A 25,461-nucleotide genomic window follows, 5' to 3' on the forward strand; every position below is an offset into this window, starting at 1 on the left:
TCTTTGTTGATCCTCCATTCTAGTTTTCATTTTTTCCTTTTCATGGTGCCTAGTAGTGGGGGGAACCATTTTGCCATTGCTCTTTTGTGGGACGGATTGAAAGGTTTTTCTTTTGTGATCTTGTCGATTGTTGTGGTGATTCAGTTGTGAAGTATATCTATTTCAGTGTCTAGGTCAACTTTGCCCATGGCGATTGTGGTTTGGTGATCTCCAGTCGTTCCGTTAAGTTGGAGTTTATGGTTCTCCAGTTTCTTTTCATGATGATCAGTAGTTTTTCTTGTTTCTTGGTTATTGGGGAGGGCAGTGATTATGAAGGGGATGATGAAGTGGTCGCGCCAAAGGATCTGAATCGGTGGTGCCGTGGTAATTCGTTTTCTGTTGGCGAAGATTGTGTCTAGTTTATGTCCTGCCATGTGGGTTGCTCCATTGACCAGCTGATGTAGTTCCATTGTTGTTAGTTGGCTGGCAAGAGATTTTTGTGAGGTTGTGGTTTCTTCATTGGACCAGATGTTGAAGTCTCAGTGGATAATCCGTTGGTTACACTTGATAGCTAGGTTGACGATTGCTTCTATGAAGTGGTCCATGAAGGCAACCTCGTACGTTGGTGGTCTGTATATCAGTATTAATTTCACGTTTGTTCTGGGATTTGTTGATAGACTTATGATTAGGAATTCGCATTTGTTGATGTTTAATGGGTCTTCCGCTTAATTTCCAGGTGTTCCTTGCGGAGGATTGCCATCCCACCACCGCTTTTGGTTTTCCCGTTTACTTGGATGCACTTGAAGGTATCGGGCAGGCAGTTATTGAGGGTGATTGTGTAGTTGTCATCTAGTCTTGTTTCGGTTACAAAAAAGGATGTTGATGCCTCCGTCACTTAGGTCGTAGATTTCGGTGGCATGTTTGGACATTGATCTTGTGTTAATTAGATTGCAGTGGATCTTTTTGGTGTCATTTGGTTTATTTGGTGTTCAGTTGGGGTGCTTTCATGTTGCCTCCGAGCGGTAGAGGTTCTGTGAAGGCGGCTTAGTCGTTGAATCAGTCTGTGAGATTGATAATTGAGTTGCTGACTTCTATTGTTTCTTCGTCTCTTGTCATTTGATGTGGGTATCAATAGTGTCTTTCTGTTCGTGTGATGTATGGAGTAAGGGGGTTGGCATCATCCCCATTCTCTTCTTGGGTCCCCTCTTCTTTTGTTCTGTTGTTCGGGGGAGGCTGGGGAGGAGTTTATCAGTCTGGAAATGTTGGTGTCGTTGGAGTATCTAGGTTCTTTGGGTGGTGCGAGGTAAGGTATAAGGATTTTTCTTTTTAAATGTTTGTTCTGTCGATAGTATTATTTTGCAGGGTGTGTTCTGTATCAAAGGAGTCTTCTGCTGGGGGCGGTTGAGCTTGTGTATCCATGTTATTTGTACAGTGTTCCTCTTCTCTTTGCGTCCAATTCTGCATCGGGTCATTTTGGACTTAGGTGGGAGGAGTTGGTCTGGGTGTTAGTTTTATAGGGCAGTTTCCAATTGTGGTGCCTCGTGCCAGGCTAGTGTTGATTTTAATCCTCAATTGTTCCATCTGGTTGTTTGAGGGCGTGTCTTTGTTCAGTCAGTTGGGTATGGCTTTCCTCTTACAACAGGAGGGCTGTCTTGCGTGGTATTGTACATTGGTGGATGGGGCGTCCGAATTGGGCTAAGGGTGCAGTTAACTGGGGAGGGGATTATAGTAGTAGTTACTGGCTATGGTGCTTGCTGGGTGTCCGCTTCCTAGGATTCATTTGTAGCTACTACCGATAATACCCAGACGACAGAGGCAAGAGATGGAGAGCTTAGAATTTTACAGGTGGTTTACAATGAAATTGTATTCTTGGGTGTGGGATATCAGACGTCGGAAGTGATGTAGGTTCCACTCCCAACGATTCAATGCGAGTACCAGGCCTTGAGAATCCACAGCAGGAACTGAGAATCCTGTACAATTGGAGGGAGTCCCACACCCAAAACATGCAGCCTGGATAAAAGAGAAGGCACAGCCAAATCCGAGCGTCCAGCACAGTGGGAGAGAGTCTACGCTTCACAATGCAATTTGGGTGAATGACACGACACAGCCAAAACTGAAAGTCCTGCCCAGTGGGAGTAAGGGCTGAACCTGTCAACGCGACCAGAGTACAGGACTAAACAGAGCTGGTGCCCACAACTAGTTGACAATGCAAATCAGAGTACACGACTAGACAGAGCCAGACTCTACCCCTGACAGTGCTATTTGTGTACAGGACTAAGCACGTCTGGAACCTAAACCTAACAGTGCAAATATAAATGCAAGACCAAACAGAGCTAGAGCCTACACCAAAGAGTGCAAATTGAGTACCCGTCCAAGTATATGTTGTAGATAGTTATCCGTTGATGCTGGTTGACGGCAGCCTGTTGTGGGTTATGTCAGGGTGCTGTGGCCTGTTGCAACTGCTGGTTTAGTGGCATGACTATGCAGCCACTGTTAGTTGGCTGTAGCAGTGCGGTCTATGGGTTAGTCTTGCACTTCTGGTTCAGGGTTAGCTAGGCGTATGGGCGCGCTTATTACGTGGAAGTGCCACAGGAAATGTTGGAAGCAGTGGTAAGGCTTTGGAGAGGGTTAGTGGCTGGCCCCTAGCCTCCCCTGCTGACACCTGCAGACACTGACTGGAGCCGCTAATTCAGGAGTCGCCCTTTGCCTTGGCCCTTCGCCAGAGGGCTGCCCTGGGTGGTGGTGTAAAAGGGAGCACCAATCAGAGGAGGGAGAGGGTCCGGGGACGGGCGAGATGTGATGCACACAGTGCACTGGACAGAGTAGAAATCCAATTTAAACAAAAAAAGATGTGGTTTTAGCAGTCTATGGGCCTAATACTGCCTCACACCTTACCTTGCCAAAACCTCCTGGAGGAAATGGAACTAGACCGCGTGGGCCTCCACGCAACGGCAGCCAATCAGGGGCGGCAGGGGGAGGGACTGGGGCCGGGCTTGTGCTGGGAGAGGAATTACAGGCGCACAGTGTGCTGGACAGAGTGGAAATACAATTTAAACAAAAAAGATGTGGTTCTAGCCGTCTATGGGCCTAATACTGCCTCATACCTTACCAAAACCTCCTGGAGGAAATGCAACTAGACTGTGTAGTTCTTGGGCCTCCACGCAACGGCATCCACACTGGGGTGTGGAGGGACCGGGCTTTGGCTGGGAGAGGGATTACAGGTGCATGGTGCACTGGACAGGGTGGAAATAAATTTTAACAACAAGATGTGGCTCTAGCAGTCTATGGGCCCAATACTGTCTCACACCTTACCTTGCCAAAACCACCTGGAGGAAATGTGCCTTTGCTAAGAAATATGAAACTCGTTCTTGTGTTAGAAACTCTTCCCACCTGGGAATCCTTTACAAACCTTATGCACTTTAGCCTTTTTGAGAGTTGGAGTCGATTTTTTGCCATTGGAGAGCCCCATTTCCATATTGAGAATATAAGGTATAATACAAGTTGGAGATGGAGTACTGTCTCATCTGGCGTATGTGCTCCGATTATCCAGTCATCAAAATTCAGGTACAGGAGTACCCCTTTCAGCTGGAGATAGGCAGCCACTACAACCATCTTTTTTAAGAACAGAGAAGAGGCCCGAGGACAAGAACATGTCTTGAAACTGATTTTTCTAATGGAGAATCAGAGGTAGCGCCGATGAAGGGGACAAATCGGCATGTGCAGGTAAGCATTCTTGAGATCAACAGTGCCAAGCCAGTCACCCGGCAAAGAAATCCATATCATAACAAGGTAATCTTCTATTGGGGGTAAGGAAAGGTTGAAAAAAAGATGTACAGAAACATCCAAAGGCCAGTCTTGTTTTTTTTTAGGACATCAGACATCAAAGAACCATTAGTAGAAGCCAAACACCCTTTTTAACATCTTTAAAAAAGCTTGATTGCTCCAATTTGTATGAAGCATGAGCTCTAACCTCACTGACAGAGGGGCAGAGAAAATTGAGGAAGACGATAATCCTTGCTCACCACTGAAGGCACCCAGAAGTAATTTCTTACATATTTCCAATGGCTCAAGTGGTGGTGGACCCGGTCCCCAATGCGTCTGCTTTGGATCTTGACTGGTTGTTTTTGATGTTTTAGGGTCATAGCAAGGGAAAAGAAGTCTCTGGTTGAAGAACAAGTCTCTTTACTGTGGGAGGCACTGGGTGACCTCTCCATCCCAGGTCTGTCATGAAACCCCCTAAATTCTTCAGTATATTTCAAGGAACAGGGCAGTCTGTTGACCATTGTTTCAGATTTTAATGTAGCCTTCCTGAGGGCATTTACCGATTTTGTTATCTGTGCAGCTCCTCATCCGTGTCCAGAATAAAAAACTCGACCCCATTAAAGGGTAGATCCTGGGCTGCTCCCACAGCCATGTACCAAGCTGCAGTGTTGATATGGTGAATGAAGCCATCATCACATCCTGTGCGATCTGACGTGCCGCTGCTAACCTTGAATTGAAACCAGCCTGTGTACCTAGAATGAATAAGAGATTAGTAATCACCCAGCTCCTTCCACAACTTCAAATTTGCCATCAGGGAAGTTTTCCGATAACATTTCTTGCCAGCTGCATCCAAATAAATCAAGATTGTCCTGCCCTAGTGGAGTTTTGAGAGAGGAAGATTAAGGAACAGCCCGAGATTTGCCAAAAAGCACTGCTGCTGCCGCGATGGACAAGTTTGTTGGGGGTTGCTCCATCAGACAGTTTCTGACCTGTGAGGGCTTGGTAGCAGAGGTCCACCTTCTTAGCCACTGGTGGAACAAACACTGGTTTTTGCCACAGCGCATTAGCTTCTTCTATCACGTCTGGCTGAAGATGAACACCAGACTTTGCCCCTGATTTCAGCGACATCACTAAAGACATGACACCTTGTTCCGACCGAGTTACCTTCGGCACAGGGATCCACAAATAATACATCCATGCCACCCATGCCATCTCCTGGCAAACCAGGGAGCAACAGTGGCATGGGAGGAGGAGGATCCTTTAGGAGCGGAAGTGAAGTGGCATTGGAGGCAGTAGAACCAGGAGTCATTGTTGGTGTCGCCAAAGGGTCTGAAGAGGTGGAACTCATGACCGGGGTTGTCCCCAATGACTAGGGGTAGTTGTTTGATGATCACCATGAGACCAAATAGTAGCTGTAGGCTGGGCATAACTGGTAACAGGTCTCCCGCATAAGGCCTTTGATGTATGGACTCCTGGGATTGTAGTACATTAGGGCTTGAAACCACGCCAAGAAGCGATCAGCCCTTGAAGGCATAGTCATGAGATGTGGTAGTTGGCAGTCCGAAGATCAACTCTGGGCCCACAAGCTCTTGGGGACCGTCAGTGGCAGCGATTATGCTGGTAGACAATCACGCCCAAGTTGAAAAGTGAGGAATCCCAAATGACCCTGGAGGGGCGGGAGGAAGAAACCTGCTGAAGCTCGGCCCTCCTGATGTATTGGACACTGCCGGAAAAGCCGTTCACAGTGATTGGCCTGAATAAGAGCCTGATACTGTTACCAATGGAGGATGGTGTGCCATTGTATCCTGGAGCAGTTGTGCAATGATGGGGACCAAAGAGATTGAAGTGTGACCCTCAGAAGCTTGGTGCGTGAAACCTCCCCTAAGCCAGGTTCTGTGCAAAGACCTGGTAACTGGCGCAGAAAGGGGCTTGGGATGAGTCCCGGTACGAGGCTAATTGCCCTCATGGACAGTGCCCCCAGTATGAGCCCTGAGCGACTGAAATTCGCTTGTACCGAGAGGCACTGGTAGCAGCCTCCACAGATGTCTTGGGGCATACACTGGAAGTGCAGTTGGCTAGATGCGTCGGATGTGAAACGGGCATGCCCAACCGAGACTATTCTCAGGAAGGGAGGGCATATGAGAAAGTGCCTCACTGAGCACACAGGTATCCCAGGAGTGAAGAGGCCCCAAACAAACACTCAAAACAGCTTGGGGGTCTGCTGCTGAGAATGACATGCAACACCCTGTATACGTGGAAAAACTTGGTTTACCTGGTATACACCGGAAAGGAGTGGAAGTGAGCGTGGTTAATAGAAAACAATGATAAAAAATGAAGATAACACAGGGAAACGTTGAACTGAAAACAGAAAACTGACAGGCATCCAACACAGAGAAGGGGCTTGTGGGGTTGGAGCCTGTGGGGTGTTAAGGTCGCCACTGGGTGCACATTTTTAAAGGGGAAGTGCTTAGGCTCAAATTCTGCCACGCTCCACAGCAATTCCCATAAGTATGGAGAAAATGGGATGGGGTATAGGAGTAATGGGAAAATAAAAATGCCTCAGGCTTTAGAACACAAGTTTGGAGTAGATTTAAGTACTTTACATGATTCAATATGTACAGATTGATTTCCCAGAAAGTTGCCCTTTTCTGGGTTTTCCTAATATTTCTCCTGGTATAGCTCAGTGGCAACGCGCTCGTCTTGGAAGCAAGACGGTGCAGAGCAACACGGGTTCGAATCCCGAGTCTGCGCTTAGAAACCTCTTTGGTTATAAGTGTGTTATTAAAAAACAATTAATTATAACAGAGTGCCTTGCAATTAGCAACAAGCTGTTACCATAATATCTCCAAAATGTAAGGTCAGGAATTGTCTAGCACATGCTCTGGGCAAAGGCACCATGAAAATGCATTGAAAAATGCTCCTGTGTACTGTTGAACTGGCATCCATTTCATGTGCTAACCTACCAAACAGACAGTTACTCATGATATGTATGCCCAATTGTATGCATATGCAAAATGTGTGCTGTTTAAACCTATTTCAACCCAATTACTTTTAACATTTCAGTTTGGTGGAGAGAACCAACCAACCCGCTTTCGTTGGTTGGGGCATCCCTCACCACGCTCAGTCACATTCATAGGAAATACTTACACCCCTATAATGAAAAAGTTTCACCAGCTGCTGCCACAGACTGGAAAGTAACCCAAGGTAAAAACTAGAAGCTGGATCCCAGGGAATCTGATAAAGGAGTCAAAAGAATGGCAATGGCATTTCAGGGCTACGAACAACCTACGCATCCACCATGCTCTATTGTAGCATGACAGAGCTTACGTCAAAAATGTTTTTCTGGGTTTCACTGGGAAAATATTGCACAGATAACCCGAGTTTACTCAACCCTATTCAATCACATAGGGCACTCATGCTTTGAAATAAAGAATCATGCCAACTTGCTCTACCAGCGCCAGTGAAATTGCATATGCAGCACTCTGCATAGAATGACATTGCAAGTACCTATCTTAAGTCTTTAGATTTTCACCGACTGCTACTTTAGATGGTAATATGGCCATGGCAGCATTTACATTTTACAGTACTAGAAATAACGCATCAAGACACATATGGTTAAAACAGGTTAACTGTATATTGAATGCACTTTGAGAGGGTTGAACAAATAGCATTACCAATTGTAAATTTAGACCCAATAAACATCTCTGCGCAGGATAGACACACGTTGTGTCAATAATTTCCGCACTGCTGACACCACCACTTTGGTTAGTAAAATGCAATATAAAACTAAATCCCTTTTTGGTTTAAGATGATAATTTCTGTAATATGGATGTTAATGAGAAATACTTGCGGCTTCGACCCCACCCCTCAAATGTGTGTGCATTGCTGGTCCAATGGGCTCTTCTATGTACTTTCAATATGAGAACAAAGACTGACATTTGTCTACTTCAAAGTAGCATTTGTGATGCAGAAAACTGCTTCGAGAATTGCCCCTCTGCCTGTAAGAACCTTACGCAAATGATATCTGCCACTGTTGACCAAAAGCATGTTAGGCGTTTATGTGCAAAATAATACAACATTAACACGAACATTGTTAATGGAACTCATTAAACTGTCCCAAAATGTATCTATCCACAACTCATTTCTTACATTACCGAGGTATACCATTCAATGTCCATAATTAAATGCAGCGTTTGGGATTGTGCTAATAGTTCATCATATTGATAAGGTTTTGAAAACTGTACATCTAACACCTGAAGGCTTGGGAGTCATGCCAAGTGTATGTGAAACCTCTACACCAGTAGCTTTGTTAAACAGTATGTATTGTACACTGCTGTTGCACAGTTTGTTCAGCTCAGACATTGAGTGATGAATATGAAATTCCAGCACTCAGGCTTCACAGCAGCAGTCCAGTTGGTCAACTGTGCAAAGCCAGCCCTGCTTTACTCATTTTGTATTTTGCAGTAGCTGTACAACCTCGATTTTTAACGCACCCGCCTTCTGAAAATGTAAAAATCAAATCAACTTCCACATTTCTTTCCACTCTTTGTACTAAACATGGAAATACATTTGGACCAAGAATGCCATAAATACATTTTAAAAACAAACCATGCTAGACTATGAAAACGGTTTTTGTCACCCTGATATATTTCCACTCACCCGCTAATGGATGTAAACTCCTGGTGTTGTTTTAACCCCCGTTACCTATTGTTATGTTTCAAACACCCATACTTAGCGAGCTAAATTGCGCTTATTGTTCTATTATTTATGGATGAAAAAAAACCTACTGCAAATGTTCAATTGTATATTTAACCAAGACTGATGTGAAAAACTCTGCAATAAGGCACGTTTCCTGCATTCTCAACTGTTATACCTAGGTGTCCAACTGAACCCTAGATCATAATATTCCTATTTTCCACCATATAGTACAATCGACTATCACTCCGCTCAGGAACAACAGCGTGTCAATAACCTGCCATTTTAGACAAATTCATTTATATGTTCTTTTACGGCTGGATCGTCCAGAGACTTAGAACTGGCCAAAATGATTAAGATGCTACGTTCTTCCCTTATTTTATTATGCTGGGATGCACATTTTTGCAGTGCACAAATCGATTGTGCAACATTTATAGAAAACATGGACCACTTCCTGAAACTTATTGGTCATCATCAGATTCCCAGGGATATCATCTGTGTGCATTGATCTCAGAAAAACCATTCATCAGCAAATCAGAGTACGGGATCACTGCAGCCGAGAGATGAGATGTAGGTTATTTTGCCAACAGCTGACAGCAGCATGAATCTATCACTGAGAAATTGTGATAACTGCACTAGTAAAAAAAGATAAAAACATTGTTTAAACATTTGAGTACAACTGCACATCTAGTTATAAAACCATACTTTATGGGGTTTTTTTTCAAACAGGGTGCATGGAGGTGATGAAGAAATCGTGGAAAAAGCCCTTTTAGCTTTTCTTTAAAATATTAAATTTAGGAATTCCCAACAACTGGATCTGTCATCCAAACTCCTTGTGGGCAGTACCTAAACGTTTTTAAGAACCTCTATAAATCCACTGCCCTTTTTTTTTTTTTTTAAAAAAAAGCCAATTTTCCAGAAATGTGCTAAAAACAAGCTACACAACCCATATACAATTGTAAAATCTGTACAATATTTCCAGTGTTTCCTTTAACACATATACAAGTGTGTATGTGTGTGTATATATATATATATATATATATATTTATAAATACGTCAAAAAGTACAGAACATGCATCATTGACAGTATCACAATCTAAGGGCACTTGTTGATTTTTCGGTACTATCGTCCATGTAGTACCTCTAAACGAAACAGTCTGTACATTTGCTCAAAGATTGATCCAGTGAATTTAAAAACCAGCGTTTTTCAAGAGTGCATTTCAGCTACTGTTTAAACTGTCCTTGAGCTTCGATGTTCTCCAAGAACTGCCTGGTTCCTTTGTACACGGTTTAGTTGCACATTTTCGGTGCAGCGCAACCTTGGATTCGCTCTCCGAGCTGTGCAGATCAATAGCGCTTTTCTTCAATCCTGAGAGATTCCATTTCTCGCACAGTACTCCATATCCCTTATGCTTTTGCGTGAAGGGAGCAAGGTAGACCTAGTTTTTCAAGGTAGAATACCAGTTCCAGAGGGTACGCAAAGATGCAGTCACTCTGTCACCATGTCAGCAAATATGTCAATGAGATTGTCTAGCCCCCAAAGGTAGCCATCCTCCCGATTACCTTCGACCCAAGGTAACCTGTGATCTAGTGTCTGCTCGTCTGGTAGCATCATGGTTTTTCCAAAATCGATCATCCACACTTTGGCCTGTTCCATCTTGTCGTGAACAAACAGCAAAGAGCTTCCTACCACCTGAAATGAGAAAACAGTTTTAGGTACCATGCACTTCACAAAGGTAGTTACAATTGGCACAGGGGATAGTTTTTTTTTTAAAAAAAAGGCCTCGTCTTGTATGTACACAGTGAAGAGTACACTCCAATGAGCATATTGTTGCGACAGACTAATTATAGTATCATAGTGCAAGCAAAAAGTGGGACAAGGGCAAATAGGACATCACAATGTGAAAAGCAGATTGTGGGCGGGTTCTATGTGAATATATAGAAGATCAATACAACGGCTGAAGCTACACTTAAATCTTTCAATGTAATGTCACTGAACACCTACAAAAATCAGTTAGGATTAGAGCAAAAAAACATTTCTTCCCTTAGAGGAATAGGTCAACATGGAAACAATGTTCCAGTTTGTTTCGAATTTTACGACACAATCTAATGACCTCATCCCGTTTTACTTTCTTTATACTGCAAGTGCTCTGATGACTCTACGCGAGTCTTTACAGACGTTTTACAGTAACATGTTCACGAGCTGTAGACACGCAGCCATATAGACCAGGACCTTCATTAAATACCAAACTAACATCCAGCCACATTCTGTAGCCCACCGGACACTTAAGGCAGACATCAGGGCCATGTAAACGGCATAAGTGGGCTTTACAAATATCACCTGGAATGGCATAACATAACAATTTCATCTCCGGAGGATAGCTCAGGAGCAACATGCTTGCCTTGGAAGCAAGATGACACAGAGCAACACAGGTTCGATCCCCGGTCCGCTTAGAAACCCCTGGGTATTAAACGCGTCAAATAATTTATCATATCATAGCATAACAATCCTAGGGCCTTTGAGAAGCTACAGACCAAAAAGAGAAAGGTTAACTAGTATCAAGATAATGATAATAGTAGGGTAAGAAATGACAAAGAACATACTCGCCTCATCAGAAATAACAAATTATGCGGCTTAAAGTAGTTTCATGGATTAGGAATGGTTTAGAAAACAGTTTCATATAGCTTTACTGGGAGGAGGGTAACAGTTGCATGGCCATCCAAAAACGAGTAGACGTCTGAAAGCGTTTTGTATCATCATTCAAACGAGTTCTCCTTCTCAGCCTTCTACAGCCCAGCCTGACGGGGGCAACAACTGCCACCTGTGCAACAAACCTTAATAACCGCAGTGCTGCACCCTCATGCTAACATTGGCAGCCGCAGCAAACACAATACCCGTCCAACCAGAGTGGCAAACTGACTCCCGATGCCCTCAAAGGTGAAACCTGTCCCACTACTTCTGGACCCCATGCTGGCACATCCCATCCCCAAGAGACTGCTCGGTGTGATGCTGTGACAGAACAGAAATAAGTTTCTTTTTTCCTCATATTGACATATCATGCATATACACCATTTTCTATGGAGTTTCAGAAAACCTCTCCCAATAACATATGAATGCTTCCATGGAAACTGCGGAAGAATTACCGCAGTTAATTTAGGTGGCATCCAACCCCACCTGCAAAATCTCAAAATGTTTCATCGACTGCTTCAAATGTTTTACAAAAATGTGTTAATTGTATATTGAGCACGGATTAAAGAACCATTTTTTTCGGACCAAAGATCTTAAAATTGGGCGCTTTCATTATTTTTAGCACGCACCTATATCACATCAGGACATGGTGGACTGAACTCGAGTTTGAAAAATAGAGTTGGCCAATTCTGAGATATTAAAGATGAATCTATATATCACACATCTGCAGAATGAATGTACTTCTATACAAACTGATTAGCTGAACACGATTGCATACCAACGTGCTTAGCATATGTAGAACCTTTAAAACGGAACTTTCAAATAAAACAATTGACATTTTAGATATTATTTTAATCAAGGATGCAATAATGAGCACCAAACACTCAAATCTCTAATTGGCAATTAAGCAATTGTCCATTCATTTGCGGATGCATATTCAATTGTATCTGGTTCTAAATGATTCCATTTTAACTTCGGATATTAAAAAAGTCCTATGCGCTGCACGTTTTTCACACTTTGCCGAAACTTGTCCTACCCCATCGCGAGCTTCAAGGGCTAGTGTACTGTGCTTCTAGCATGATTCTTGCCATACCTTACATTTCGACTCAGTGCTGTGCTTTAACTGCCATGGTATGATAGCCAGCAGCATTACTTTAAGGTCAACGTGGTATGGTCGTATCGTGTCTGCGGCATTCTGGCTGGCACAGTACACTAGCCCTTGAAGGGCAAATGAATGGACGATTGTTCAATGGCAAATAGTACACGCAAAAGTGATTGTGTGTCACGGCAGAGTAAAGGTGAGCCCTTTCAATGTTGAAGCCCCAGACCGGGCATTGAGGTGGCGAGTGCAAGCGGCACCCCGCAGCACAACCCAGTGTAGGGTAGCCTCCTTGGGTCCCTGAACGCTGACAGGGGACATGTTTGGCTTTCTTCTGCTGGTTGTTCACCTCTTGCCTTTTCTTTACCCTCACCTCCCTTACACTCGTTATTGCTTATCAAAGAAGCGTGAGGCTTCTCAGTCTGGGCAGCGCGAGGTCAAGGGAAAAGAGCTCAGGCGCGTGGCCGACTGCATAATGAGTAATTTTGTTTTATTTCGCGTGATTGGACTTTTTTTTTATCACGGGTCTCGATAGTGTTGTTGTATGCACATTGTTGCGTGTGCAGTGCGAGTGCAGTCGGGCAGTTGGCGCAGGCAGAGGCTTGTTGAGCAGCTGGGTGCAAATACGGGGAAGATAATTAGTCAGAACAATTATCCATATCCCTGGGTACACCTACAGTGACATTAGTGGAGGGGCCTCTAACATGTATGATTTGCGTAGCAAAGAGTAATTATGGCAATTGGCAAATAAGGAGAGGTCGAACCTGGCTCAGCGATTGGAAATTGCGAGGGCCTTGCCTTTGCCTACGTCTCCGGGTGAGACGTTTACTTCAGCAATAACTACAGTACACCAGGAGTGTGATACCTTTATCAAAGACGAATGCGTAAAAAACAAAAAAATAATAAAAAAAACAAAAAAACACACACACACTGCTTTCTTTGAGGCAATTATTAAAAGGCCTGAGGAGGTGGAAATACGGGATGAGTCAATGATAGATACGGAACTGCTCGACTTAAATGAAGGTCAGATCTCGTTCTGAGCGGACAATGGAGGTCAGCGACAGTGAGCGCAGCGTGATAGTCTCACTGAATTAGTGATCCTCTATGAAAAAATATTTGAGAAAGTGCCTGTAAACTGAGATTTTAAATAATTTTGTAGAATGTGTACAAGTGTGGTCCAATGAGAAGGAGCAGAGGAGTGGGTCAACCCGAGGTTGCGCGCAGAGAGGCACCCGGGTAATCAGAGTATTCCACTGTGTGAGGCCTCAGCAAGTACCACCCTTGTGGACCTTATGAATTATCTCAACTGCTCGATGGTAGTAGGTGAGGAATTGAGGAATATGTAATTACCCGGGGCGCTGGGCCCCCGGGCCACCAAATGATAGAGGATGTAGGCTCAATGCAAGAGCTGGGTAGTCAATCTGGGATTCAGCTGGAGACTATAGTTATTAGGGATACCCAAAAGAACTCCAGTGAGTTGAATACATCTCTAATACAAGTGTCCAAAAAAGGGGGAAAACAACCGAGGAAGACCAAATACTTGGAAATAAAGAGGGTTAATAATAGCTCCTCTAGAACAATTCTTGGAAATTTGAGTCTTCCGAGAAATAACAGGGTCGTAGATAAAGAAGTATTTGTTAAAGATCTTGGCAGGGCAGAATACATGTCAGAAGAGCCAAGTGGAAGTGATCGTGGCGAAGGAGATGGGTAGTATGATTCAGTCTATGGGGGAGAAGATTCAGGCTGAATTGGCTCAGAATCTTCAAAGTTAATACAAACAAAGCTATGAATGGGGATTCGCTGAGGATAGTGGGTAGGGTTAATGCAGATTGGATGTGCAGTAGCTGCCCCAATAGATGTGAGGGAGGGGGGAGAGAAAGCAAGTGGGGGCCTCGGCCCCCTGGAAGGTTGCATCAATAATAACTGTGAATCAAGAACCCTGTGCTTGACCCCACAAGCAAGGCATCACAACTAATAAACTGGACCTACTGAGAATTTGTCTGGTTCGATGTATCTTGTGCAAAGCTCCAGTGAAGATGTGACATGGATCTTAAGATCCCCCGTGGGTGGTACAGAGGACAGAGCTCAGGCTGTAAAGCAAACGTTATGAGAATTCTTTGGGGAGCTATGTCTGAGGGTGCAAGACATCCCACTGTAGTCAAGTTATTCTTGTGTCTGCTGCATCGTGGCTTGTTTGCCCGGGGAATTCTTCCCACCGGCTTACCCTCCCTCCCACCCAACACCTGATTGGCACTGCCGCCCTACCTAAGTGGACCCGCAAGTGCAGCCCTACTGCCCCTGCAGCCCCCTGCCGACAAGGCCAGCTCCCACAGTAGCAGCTCCAGAGGGTGTTTTCTGGTGTTCGCTGTGAGAGCATGCATTGCAGCCAACCAGCAGTGGCTGGCAAGGTAAGAAGGATATGGGCAGGGGAACAGCCACTACTGCTCTCTATTTAACCGTCCCTCCTCTCTTATTACTTCTATTTTTTTTACATTCTTTATTATATGTTTAACAAATGAAAGAAGAATGAAAAACGGTACAGCAAACAAACAAAACAAATCGTGCAAGAAAAAACATTAACATCTAGGTTCTTTAACAGTAAGTGCACCGTATTTAGAAAAGTAAAGAGGGGATAGAGTAGACAGAAACAAGGGGCAAGAGAGAAGCAGGAAATAAAAGGAACAGAGAAAAAGAAAATGAAAAGGAACTATGTATGTTATCCTTAGCTGGCATTGGTGTATTGTCATAATTAGCCTGTGGGGCTTTTCCCTCTTTTCTAGGAAAGTCGAATCTGTGTGTTCTGGCATTTTCTGTGGTGTTTAAAATTAGGCTCCCCCCCCCTCTATCTAGCTTCTTCCCTCTGTCCTGATAACTCGTTTCTAGGTGTTACGCCTTCTGTTGTATGATGGAACCTAGGCCTTGTTCCCTTCTTGGCCACTTGACTGTTGCATTGTTATTGGTTGTAGTTGGGGTCATGCTCAGCAGTTCCTCCCTCTTCCCCCCTTCCTTCTCACTGCACTCTCCCTAAATGGTGCTCCAAGTCTCCCCTATCTTCTGTAATTGCTATTCTATCACCCGTCCTATCCCTCGGACGAAGACTGGATGGAAAAAGTTCATGAAGATCTCCTCGTCTCCAATCCAGGCCTGCCCATTGCTGATACTAATGTCAGTGCTTCTTCCAGGCAGACTTTCACCAACATCCTCTGTCTTTCCTTCTTCAGACCTCTGGATTCCCCTTATGGTTTCTGTACTCTTCTCTTTCTCTTACTTTCCCATTAAAGGTGGCACCTGCTGGGAGGTACTCTTGGCATCCTTCCCGTCCTCTAGGATCATCAGTAATGTCTACCTAAATGGCACGGTCATGGTCCAGGGCTCTCAGCCCAACCTCCTCCTCGATAGTCGTCTTCCGTCTCTCATCAACTGCCTCCCCTCTCCTGACACTCCTTTCTGCCACCTCCGACTGGTGTACTGCACTCCTGTTCCCCACCTTCAAAAGTGGCAACCTGCCCCACTTAGCTACCCTCAACTCTTGCTCTACCGTTAAACACTCCTCTGACATCTGCCACCTCCTTGAAGATCCCGACCTCCTCGCTCTTACCGAGACGTGGTTCACTGACAGCTTTGTCACATGTACTGACACTCATGCCTGAGGGGTACAAGATCCTCTCTAAACCCAGGCCTAATCTTCCCTGAGTGGGTGCCTGCTACTATCATACCAACTCGGGCGTAGTCCTCTTTTGAATGCTCGTCTACAGGCTGACTCTGGCCAACATCTACAGGCCTCCTGGCCATGGTCTCCCGCTTCCTCTCAAAAAGGGTTGACCAACTATTCTCTCCTGGCCTCCACCTCCAAGCGTCTCCTCTTCTGAGACTTCACCTCGACTCCCCTAATACAGCCTCTGTGACGCTTTCCCCTTTCCATACTTCCCACCCGGCCCGACGCACTCAGCCAGACATACCTTGGATGCTCTCATCTCTTCAGACATCCCCATCTCCAACACTCTCATTACTCCTCTCTCATTGTCTGATCATTTCCTATCCTCTCACCTGGACCTCCTGGGTCCCCCAGCTAATCCCCTGCCTGCACTGCCAGCCTCCAACTCCATCAATCAACCTATGAAGTGAGTGTCACTTGCTACTTTTGCCGCCAACTTCACACCCCCCTCCTACTCCTGCCACTGACTCTCACACAGCCCTTACTAACCTTCAACTCTACATCTCCAACACTCTGGACATCCTTTCCCCGATCATGAGGATCCACATGAAGCCTGCCACCAAGTGCAACTCCTGGTATGACTCCTACCTGGCCACTCTGAACGCAAGTGCAGAGCAGCTGAGCCGAAGTGGCAGGCTTCAATCACATCCTCTGACAAACTGGCCTGCTTCCTGCTCCAAAGGCAATAGACTCTCCATCTGCTCGAAGAAGAGGGCCCATATCCAAGCCTGCATCTCTGCGGCCAATAATACATCTGAACTTTCAAAATCTACAAGGATCTTGCCAACCCTACTGCAGTCTCCACTTCTCTGCCTTCCCTGGCCCTCTGCATTTCTCTGGACTCATTTCATTTCTAAAACTCAGGACATCTTGTCCCCACTCTCCCCTACTACTCACCCTTCCCTTTGCCCCCCCTCCCCCCTCCTACTCTACTCTTCTTCCTCCCATAAGACCTGATGAGGTTTCTAGACAAGTCCGAGTTATGAAAGTCACCCAAACAGGTGCTTCCCGTGCTCCTCCAGAACAATCAAGGACAACATTGGCTCCCTTGCTCCAGCCGTGGCCGATTTCTTCAATCACTCCTTTACGGCTGGATCCCTTCCCCTCACTTCTCAAGCACTCCCGTGTGCACACTCGCCTCAAAAAGCCTTCTGCCGATGCTACTTGTACGGCAAACAATCACCCCATCTCCATCACCCCTTTCCTGGGCAAACTCTTGGAGAAGCTGGCCATCTCCTGGCATATCCACCACACTGCATCGGTTGGTTGTCTCCACGACCACCAGTCTGGCTTCAGAGCTGCCAAAGGCACGGAAACTGCTCTCCTGAACACCCCTGAAGACTTGCTCTCTAATCTCGATTCCAGCTCTCCTTCCCTTCTCTTCCTTCTTGACCTATCCTCTGCCTTTGATATGATCAATCATGCCACCCTGATAAATCGGCTCTGTGATACCCTTGACATCACAGACATGGCTCTGTACTGGTTGACCTTTCTCTCAGAGCGACCTTCCCAGGTTCAGCTGGGCCTTTTTCTCTTCACCATCTCACTCTCCACCTGCGGTGTCCCTCAGGGCTCTATCCTCTCACCTTGCCTTTTCAACATCTACCTGACCTCTCTAGCCCATTTGATCTCCACCTTCTCTCCCAACTTCCAGTTGTATGCGGATGACACGCTCTCCTTCAAGCTTCCCTCCTCTCCCTCCTCCTCGCCGACTGCCTGACTGCCATTCAGGCATGGTGCACTGCTACCTATCTCTGCTTTAATGCCAGTATGACAGCCCAACTCCAATGCCGATCACTCTGCCAATGCCTGCAGGGAAATCCAGTCCTCCGGACCAAATGACCAAAGTGATAAGTTCTCTCTCACTAGCAGTGCCTGGAGTGAGAAGAACATGTCAAACATGTTCAGGGAACAGTTCCTTCCTTCACTTAACTCCACTAAGAGGCCCTAAGCAAAGTATTCAACATATAACACTCAATTCTGCCTTTACCTGTTAAGGAGCAATGCATTGCCCAGGTGTGTAATTGCAGACAAGTGCTTTCTGAACTGGCCGATATTAAAATGCTATCGGTTTTGATAGAAGTCCAAGAGAGGCTAGGAGGGGGGTCTTGTGGGAGAACCTCTCAATGGCCTATTGGACGTAAAGGGGTCTTTTTAAATACCCCCAGAAAGCACTGAAAAGCTGGCCACTCATGGTATAATGGCCCCTGGAGACCAGGCTGACTACAACAAACCCGACAATGCAAGCCAATCCCACAGCATTATTTACTGTGAGACCAACATGCACACCAATGTGACAACACCAAGAGGAGCAACTTGCAGAGCAGAACAGATCTAGAGAAACTTACTAAAGCCCCCAATGTGAATAATAGGATCACCTTGCGGGAGAACAAGGCTACAACTATTGCAGGCTACAACAAAGGCAAGAGCATGGTTCAAAATAGAATATATAGACAAGGGGTCTCCAACCTTTACGTTAGTTAGAGCTACTTTTAGTGGAGGCCAATAGTGAAGAGCTACTAGCGGGCGATATTGGGGTGGGGATGTTCATAAACGTTGGAATTATTTCAAATATTTTTTGGGGTGGTTTATTTCCCATCTATAAATAGATGGAATTAAATATGCCTCCACAATTATATTAATAACTTCAAAAACCTTGGTGTTGCATTATTTTTCATTAGTAGCTGTCTCACAAAAAGACTATCGCAATGTAGGAAAACGATTGGGACATTTAATGCGAAGGCTGACATTGCATGATAATGAGCCAATGACGAAACACAGACATTCAGCTATCATACAATGTCTGTTTCATCCCGGATGCATTTTCAGTCAGATGAGCCACACATTGAGGGGTGAACCGAGGCTAACATTTCAGGGGGGCGGGAGGGTCATTCAAATGCTGGGAGGAGCACTAACTTCAGAGACTGTGGGGGAGGAACAGACTTACTTGTATTGGGGCATCCAACTTCTTTATGCATTTTAAATAGACTATTCCGGTGAAGCTTCAATGTCACATGCAATGCACTCTCTCCTGCTCATTTCTCAAGTTTGCCAGACTGCAGCGCTGGCCAATGAGCCGGATCAGACCCGGCATCAAATATTTGTCCGGATCTTTGGACCCGGCCTGGCGGCTCGGTGATCAAATCAGCTCTGTGTAGTGTACACAGAGCAGATTACAATACCGAGCCCCCAGCTTCACCAAGGGAACACAAACGCGAAGCTGGGGGCTCAGTGAAATATGCCAGCAAGACAGCGTTGGTCAATGGGCTTGCAGCAAAGCCATCTGATGCCGGATCTTAGACCGGGCCTGCCTCAGCCTTGACAAGGCTTTAATGAGACCTCAGCTTTGCTGAGAGAAGCTGGGGGCTTAGTGATCTAATCTGCTCTGTGCTCCTTTCCCCAACCTTCATTCGCACATTTGCTCAGCCTCCTTTCTTTCTTCTGGGTTGCAATGGACACCATGGGAATCAATGAGCCATGACTATCGCTCGGGCGGGGGCAATCACTGTTAAAAGAAGGCTTTGAACATGCTGGGCACACTATTGTTTTACAAATGTGCATCTTACACTTTCATAGAATAAAAGTAATTGCCAAACTCAAAAATGTTGCTTAAACTGAATCACTAGTTTACTCTGAAATGGGTTGTTTCTTTTTTGCTGGACTACCACACAAATATCCTGTAATTTGTGTGCCCCTTCCTTTTCGTTTTATCACAGGTTATATTTATAAAGATGTTATATGCTAGTCAAACTGCTTAATCACAAATAATTGCTTCTGTTGTGCTGACAGCAGTTATTAGGAAATTAAAATGTGGGTTCATGTGTGCCAACTTTGGATTTTCACAAGAGGGGCAGAAATACCCCCACTTCCACCCTGAATATAAGCAAGCAACCAGCCCAACCCAGTACCTGGTTAAACACATTTTATAGCACTTCTAAGTAATTGCAAAAAGTCATAATAACAACTAGTACTTCATATGTAACCTCTCAGCAACTGTTTCACAACCTGCTGAGCAACCCTGGTAGCCTTTTACTGTAGCGCGTGTATGTGGATCCCTCAATGTCCTAAAATCACTGCATTACAGTATTTTGGGAGCACCACTGCCATGGAATTGATTCAAAGTGTAATTGATGAGTACGGTGTGGAGTTTGGAAAGAAGCAGCATGAAAAAAATTGCTGCACACTGACACTGTCCCAGCCTACCACACTTTAAAAATTAGCAGGACTTGCTTGTTGGAGCCCTGCCGTTTCTGAAAGTAGCTAATTTTTCAAGTGTGCCATACTGAGACCGTGTCTGTGTGACACAGTCTCAGCCTGGCACACTTTGGAAATTAGCAGGGCTTGCTCATCGGAGCCATGCCGTTTCTAAAGCTAGCTCATATGACGGAAAATGCCGAAAAATTAGCCCAGGACGAAACAGAGACATGAAGTGTTATAGCTCCATGCCTTCGCTTCGTCCTGGCCTCATTTCTTGAGTGCGCAACATGGACCTAGTTGCTCCAGAGCTGTAGCCCTTCCTCCCACAGTGCAAACAGCTGTGTACACGGTGAGGAGGGTCTGCAGGATTTCGGCAGCAGAAACAAAAAACCATCTACCTTCGCCTGACCCAGCCTGCCTGAAGTAGAAGCTTGACTCTAGCCTTCTCTCCTCTCCTCCTCTTCCAACGATGTTCCCCAAGCCCCAGCGCAGCTCTGATCCGAAGAGCTCTTCTGGCGGTGCGTTTTATGCAGCAACATGGTGGTTTTATAGAAGAAAGCCTGGGCTAACCCCAGAGCACAATGGGAACCACCATGGCCAATGGGTGCACAGCTTTGAGCAAGGAACTTTCTCTGGCCAATCACAGGACTCCTATATGCTATAGAGATTTGCTGCCCTACGATTGGCAAGAGCACTTCCTTGAATTAACCAATTTTTTTTTTAATGAATGTCAAGCACAGGCGATTTCGAAGCCTCAGGCCAGCTACTGGTTACTCGTGATCAACCATGGTGCAACCCCAGATATAGACCCTGTCCATCAAGCCCCCGGGAGGGCAAGGAGGGCCCCATTATTTATCCATTTGGTACCAAAATTAATTTCCAACCAGAGAGAAACAAGGGATGCACTCATCAACAAATGTTTACACTTACTCCGTACTGTGAGGAGTTGTACCTTTATGACCAGGGATGGTATAGCGAGCGGCTATAGAGTATGTAATGAAGGTGTCAATTCCTGTGAATCTGTTAAACGAACCAAACGACCAAAGAGTGGCCAATAAGATCCTGGCCAGAGCTCGGAACCCGGTTTGACAGTAAATAGCAGCATTACAATTAGTCCTTTTCCCCCCATCTGAACTCTGCTCGTCAATGTGGCCATTCCTCAGAAAATTCGTTCCAATCTGGTGCGAACCCAATACCATTGGGAAAAAGGCCAAAAGGCAACCATGGTGGTTTTAGATGAATGAGATCTTCACTTGCCTAGTGAAAATAGAAAAGGGGATATTCCCATTACTGTGTCCTATAACTAGTAGCAGGTACTGGGGGGGTCATCACCAAAGTTATCTTTATTAATTTATTTTTCTCTTTTGCTTGGCATAATGTATTGTTCAAACTAAATAGTTTTTGCTGTGCTAGGATGTACTTTTATGGCCTGAAGGGCGAATAAAGTTTTGATGACGAACATGGTGCAGGGCAGGCAATGGCATCACTTGGAGTCTTTGGGATTATCTATACTATATGGTTGGGTAAATCGGGATATCCCACCTCTTTCGACCTGGAAAAATTGATTGGCAAATGCAATTATTGATATTTTTTTGATCATTGGCTGTTGGAATGTTGTAAAGTTTTTAAAGTAATGAAAACTACATTGAGTGACCACAGTATGTGGGTGGCTGATTTTAGGATTTTTACAAATATTAGAGAGAAGATGTCTGCAGGTCCTCAGAGTGATTATGAGAAGAAATGGGGTCTATTTGTCTAATCAAATGATAGACACCTTTAATGATAATCTACTACAAAATTGGCATATTACCTCATGTGAAGGGAATAGGGATATGTTTAATGAGGTATTTTCATGCCTATTTTATGGGTGCCTTTGAAAGTGCGTGGGACCGTAAGACACGGAAGCAGAAGGAATGAATAAGACATGTACATCGATTTGATAAAAGTATTAGCAGATAGGAAGAAGGCCTTAAAATATTCTAAAAATTCAAAACAGCAGACAGTTCAATGATGAAGTTGGCAGGCATTAAAGCGGTGAAACGCAATTATAAAGGATGGCTGAAGAAACTAAATATAGCATATTGTATTTTATTGTTCTTATAACTAGTCTTGGTTTTTAAACAAACACAAATCGCAGGTGTCGGACAATTTTATATATCTAAGATTCCCGTTTTTTTAGTAAACCCTTGAAGGTGAGATTATTGGATTACTTGAAATAAATGGCAGAAAATGTTGGCTCACAGATGTGTCTGATAAATAGGACATTTGGGAAATTCTCTGTTAAACATCTGGTTCTCTTCTATGTGGGTAAAGTGGTACCAAAGCTTTCATATGGCTTGGAGGTAATGCAACAATGGGTGTATGAATAAATGGATTACCTGTAAGCCATCGTTTGGAGAAGAGCCCTGAATATCCCGAATTGTGTGCGATACATTGTCTAAGATATGAATTTGGTTTAAATTCTCTTCGAGCCAGACTGATTGGAAATCTCTTCCATTAATGTGGACATTCCTTGATGAAATGACAAATTCCCTATACGAGGATATGGGGTTCCTGTGGGAGAAGGGATCAAATAGAACTTTGACACAATTTATGAATTGCTGTATTAACATTTTGCAGAAACTGTTATACAGTGAAAGATATTCCATCAAAATTAATGTTGATAACTTTTTTTTTTTTAAAGCCAGGTAGGAGTTAGACTGGTGTGAAACAATACAGAATTTACATAATTACTCAATGGGACACCTGCGATGAACAAAAAAAGGTTGTCGATCTTCCAAACTGCATAAGCTAGTTTCCTACTAAGAAACGACGTGATGTGTTCTTAAGGTTCTGGTTAAATATCCTCTTAACCACCCAAGTCTTGTTTAGAAGGAACATTTTACCAAAGTAGCTGTTAAAGTGCAAGTTCTGCAATTAAGCTACTAGTGTGGAAACACTAAAACATCTTGTGGTAATATATCCAATGCTGCATTTTAAATGACTGCTATATTTTAGACACCTTATTTATAATTCTGATTTTATAGATAGTGACGTTCTATGGTCTTATGTTGTCACTCAATGAAATCATTTCGCTTTTTAACTGCCATTAAATTAGGTAGGGGTGGTTCTTGAATATGTCATGTATAATCATTTTGTGGGAGGATAGGTATTAGGGTTTTTAATACCTTTACTGTGTTCAACGTATTTTACATGTTGATTAGTTTTGTCTTTTTACTCTGGATATGTAATATTGTAAAGGTATGTTTTGTACCATAAACAAAAACAAAACAAAAAAAAGATTTGAATGTTCAGAACTCTTATGGATCCTTGATTGATATGAACAAGTTACTTACCCCTGGTAACGTTTTTTCGACTGGATGTTCCTCCCACGTATTACTCATCTTATGATACAACTTGCAGCTTCGGAAAAAGTTTTCGGCAGAGGGTGCTCTGCATCTATGCAGTCGACTCAATGTCCCCTGAGGAATTCCATCTCAGAGTGGATGTCATCGGTATTAATAGCATGCACAGCGCCCCTTGGCTTCAGTTCTGTTTTTATGCCTTCCTCATGCAGAAATACCAGCATCAGTTAGTCCTGGACAGTACTAGACACTGAAAAGAGTGTCAAGTGTAATGTTTGGAAATTCTACAGCAGGATAGGTTAGGACGGGCGATGAATACGTGGGAGGAACATCAAGTCAAAAGAATCTTACCAGGTGTAAGGGGTTTGTACTTTACCGAATCTAATGGTTCGCATGAACCATTAGATCTAAAAATGCTACCACCAAAGGTTCGAACACCAAAAGTTCGATCCTTTGGTGATAGCATTGTAAAAAAATAACTAAACAGAAAAAAAAAAGAAATGGGGGCGTCTCCCACATTCCCCCGTTCACTATACTTTGCACCCATGCAGCCTTCTGTAAAAAAAAAAAAAAAATAAGTAAAGGACCCTGTGGCGCTGGTTCCCGATCACGGAAGTGAAATGGAACTGGCGCCACAGGGACTCAGCATGAAGAAGGTAAGTGGGGTTTGGTTTATGTTGGGGGTTTGTTTATATTGGGGGTGTGAGTGGGGGGAGGGTGTCATGGGTGTGGTGTGAGTGGGGGTGTGGGTATGTACGTGTGTTCGCATGAGAAAGGCAAAAGCTTTGTTGTCGGGGAGGGACTACAGGATCGGGGGGCCCAGCTTGTACCACAGCCCCCTGTCGTACCAGGCCAAGATATCCAGGGTGCTGGCCACCTTGATTGTGGATGCCACTGTGGAAACCTTCTTCCCCATGGCGTCCATCTTCTTTCCCTCGCTGTCTGGGGGTAGAGGGGGGGGGGGGGGGTGAGTGATGACGATGAGGCTGGGTTAGCCTTATGTTTTCCTTGCGGCAGCCGACACTATTTAGTCCAGTCACGGTTGAGACCTCAGGCACTTGGGCGCGGTGTCCGGCAACCTGTACTACTTCCCCCAAGTTGTTTTGCTTGGCTGGAGCAATGCATGAGTGGTTCATGAGGGTCAGGCCCTCCTCCCAAATATCATCCAGAAAGGGTACCGCCATGTTAGTCTTTAGTCTTCCTCTTGGATTCTCGCAGGTGATACAAGGAAACCCCCCTTCTTTGTTTCCTTGGACGCCAGCTGGAACAGCTCGGAGGACCAGGAGATGGAGAGGAACGATCCAACCTCATCTGGTTGAGAAACTATGAGGAGCATCCAAATGTGGCCTCATCTTCATCGGTTTGTGTGGCCATCTCTGTACCAGTGGCCGGGTCCGCTGGAGAAGTCGGGTCCCGATGTGGTGGCGAAGGCTGATGCAGAGGCGTCACATGCTGCTTTCTCTTTCTCTTTTATGTGGAGGCTGATCAGGAGCCTGCGCCCCCACAGTGCAGTGCCAGTGGCAACCTCCGTTGAATCTCTGTCACCAGGGCATGGAGTCTCGAGTGTCCACGGAAATGTCCCTTGGCTGAGGACAGAGTGACGGAGTGCTAGGCTCTGTGCCACTATAATCGTCGTCCTTGTGGACCACATGAACAGACTCTTGGTCGTCGTCATCCGTGGATGATATGTCCATGGGTTGAACGTCAACAATGGAGGACTGTTTCTGGGCCTTCTGACCCCCCTCCCCTTTTTCCACAGAGGGCCTCGAACCAGGACCTGGATCGGTGTCTTTACCCCTCCAGGGGTAACTGCAGCCTTCGCTGATGCCTATGTAGTTGTGTCCCGCTGCAGGGGCAGGGACGCCCTCTGCTCTGCAGGAGCCACCCTCGCAGGATCAGCTCCCACCACCGGTGGTCGTCTAAGTGGCCAACAAGGACTTTGGCTGAGCCTGTAGAGCCTGTTTGGGCTGTGCGGCCTTCT

At 45.0% G+C, this 25,461-nt stretch overlaps 1 protein-coding gene across 1 annotated transcript in view; it reads right to left on the reverse strand.

Moving 5' to 3' along the window:
- Window positions 1–7,356: 7,356 nt before the first annotated feature.
- Window positions 7,357–25,461, reverse strand: part of LOC138566800 (inositol-trisphosphate 3-kinase A-like) — a 796,057-nt gene continuing 777,952 nt past the window's right edge. Inside the window, exon 9 of the mRNA XM_069644458.1 lies at window positions 7,357–10,129. Coding sequence (XP_069500559.1) covers window positions 9,926–10,129 — 204 coding nt within the window. The 3' untranslated portion in view covers window positions 7,357–9,925. The remainder of the gene's footprint in view (window positions 10,130–25,461) is intronic.

The sequence above is a fragment of the Ambystoma mexicanum genome, chromosome 2p, assembly GCF_040938575.1.
Source record: "Ambystoma mexicanum isolate Mex_15411 chromosome 2p, UKY_AmexF1_1, whole genome shotgun sequence".
Lineage (NCBI taxonomy): Eukaryota > Metazoa > Chordata > Amphibia > Caudata > Ambystomatidae > Ambystoma > Ambystoma mexicanum.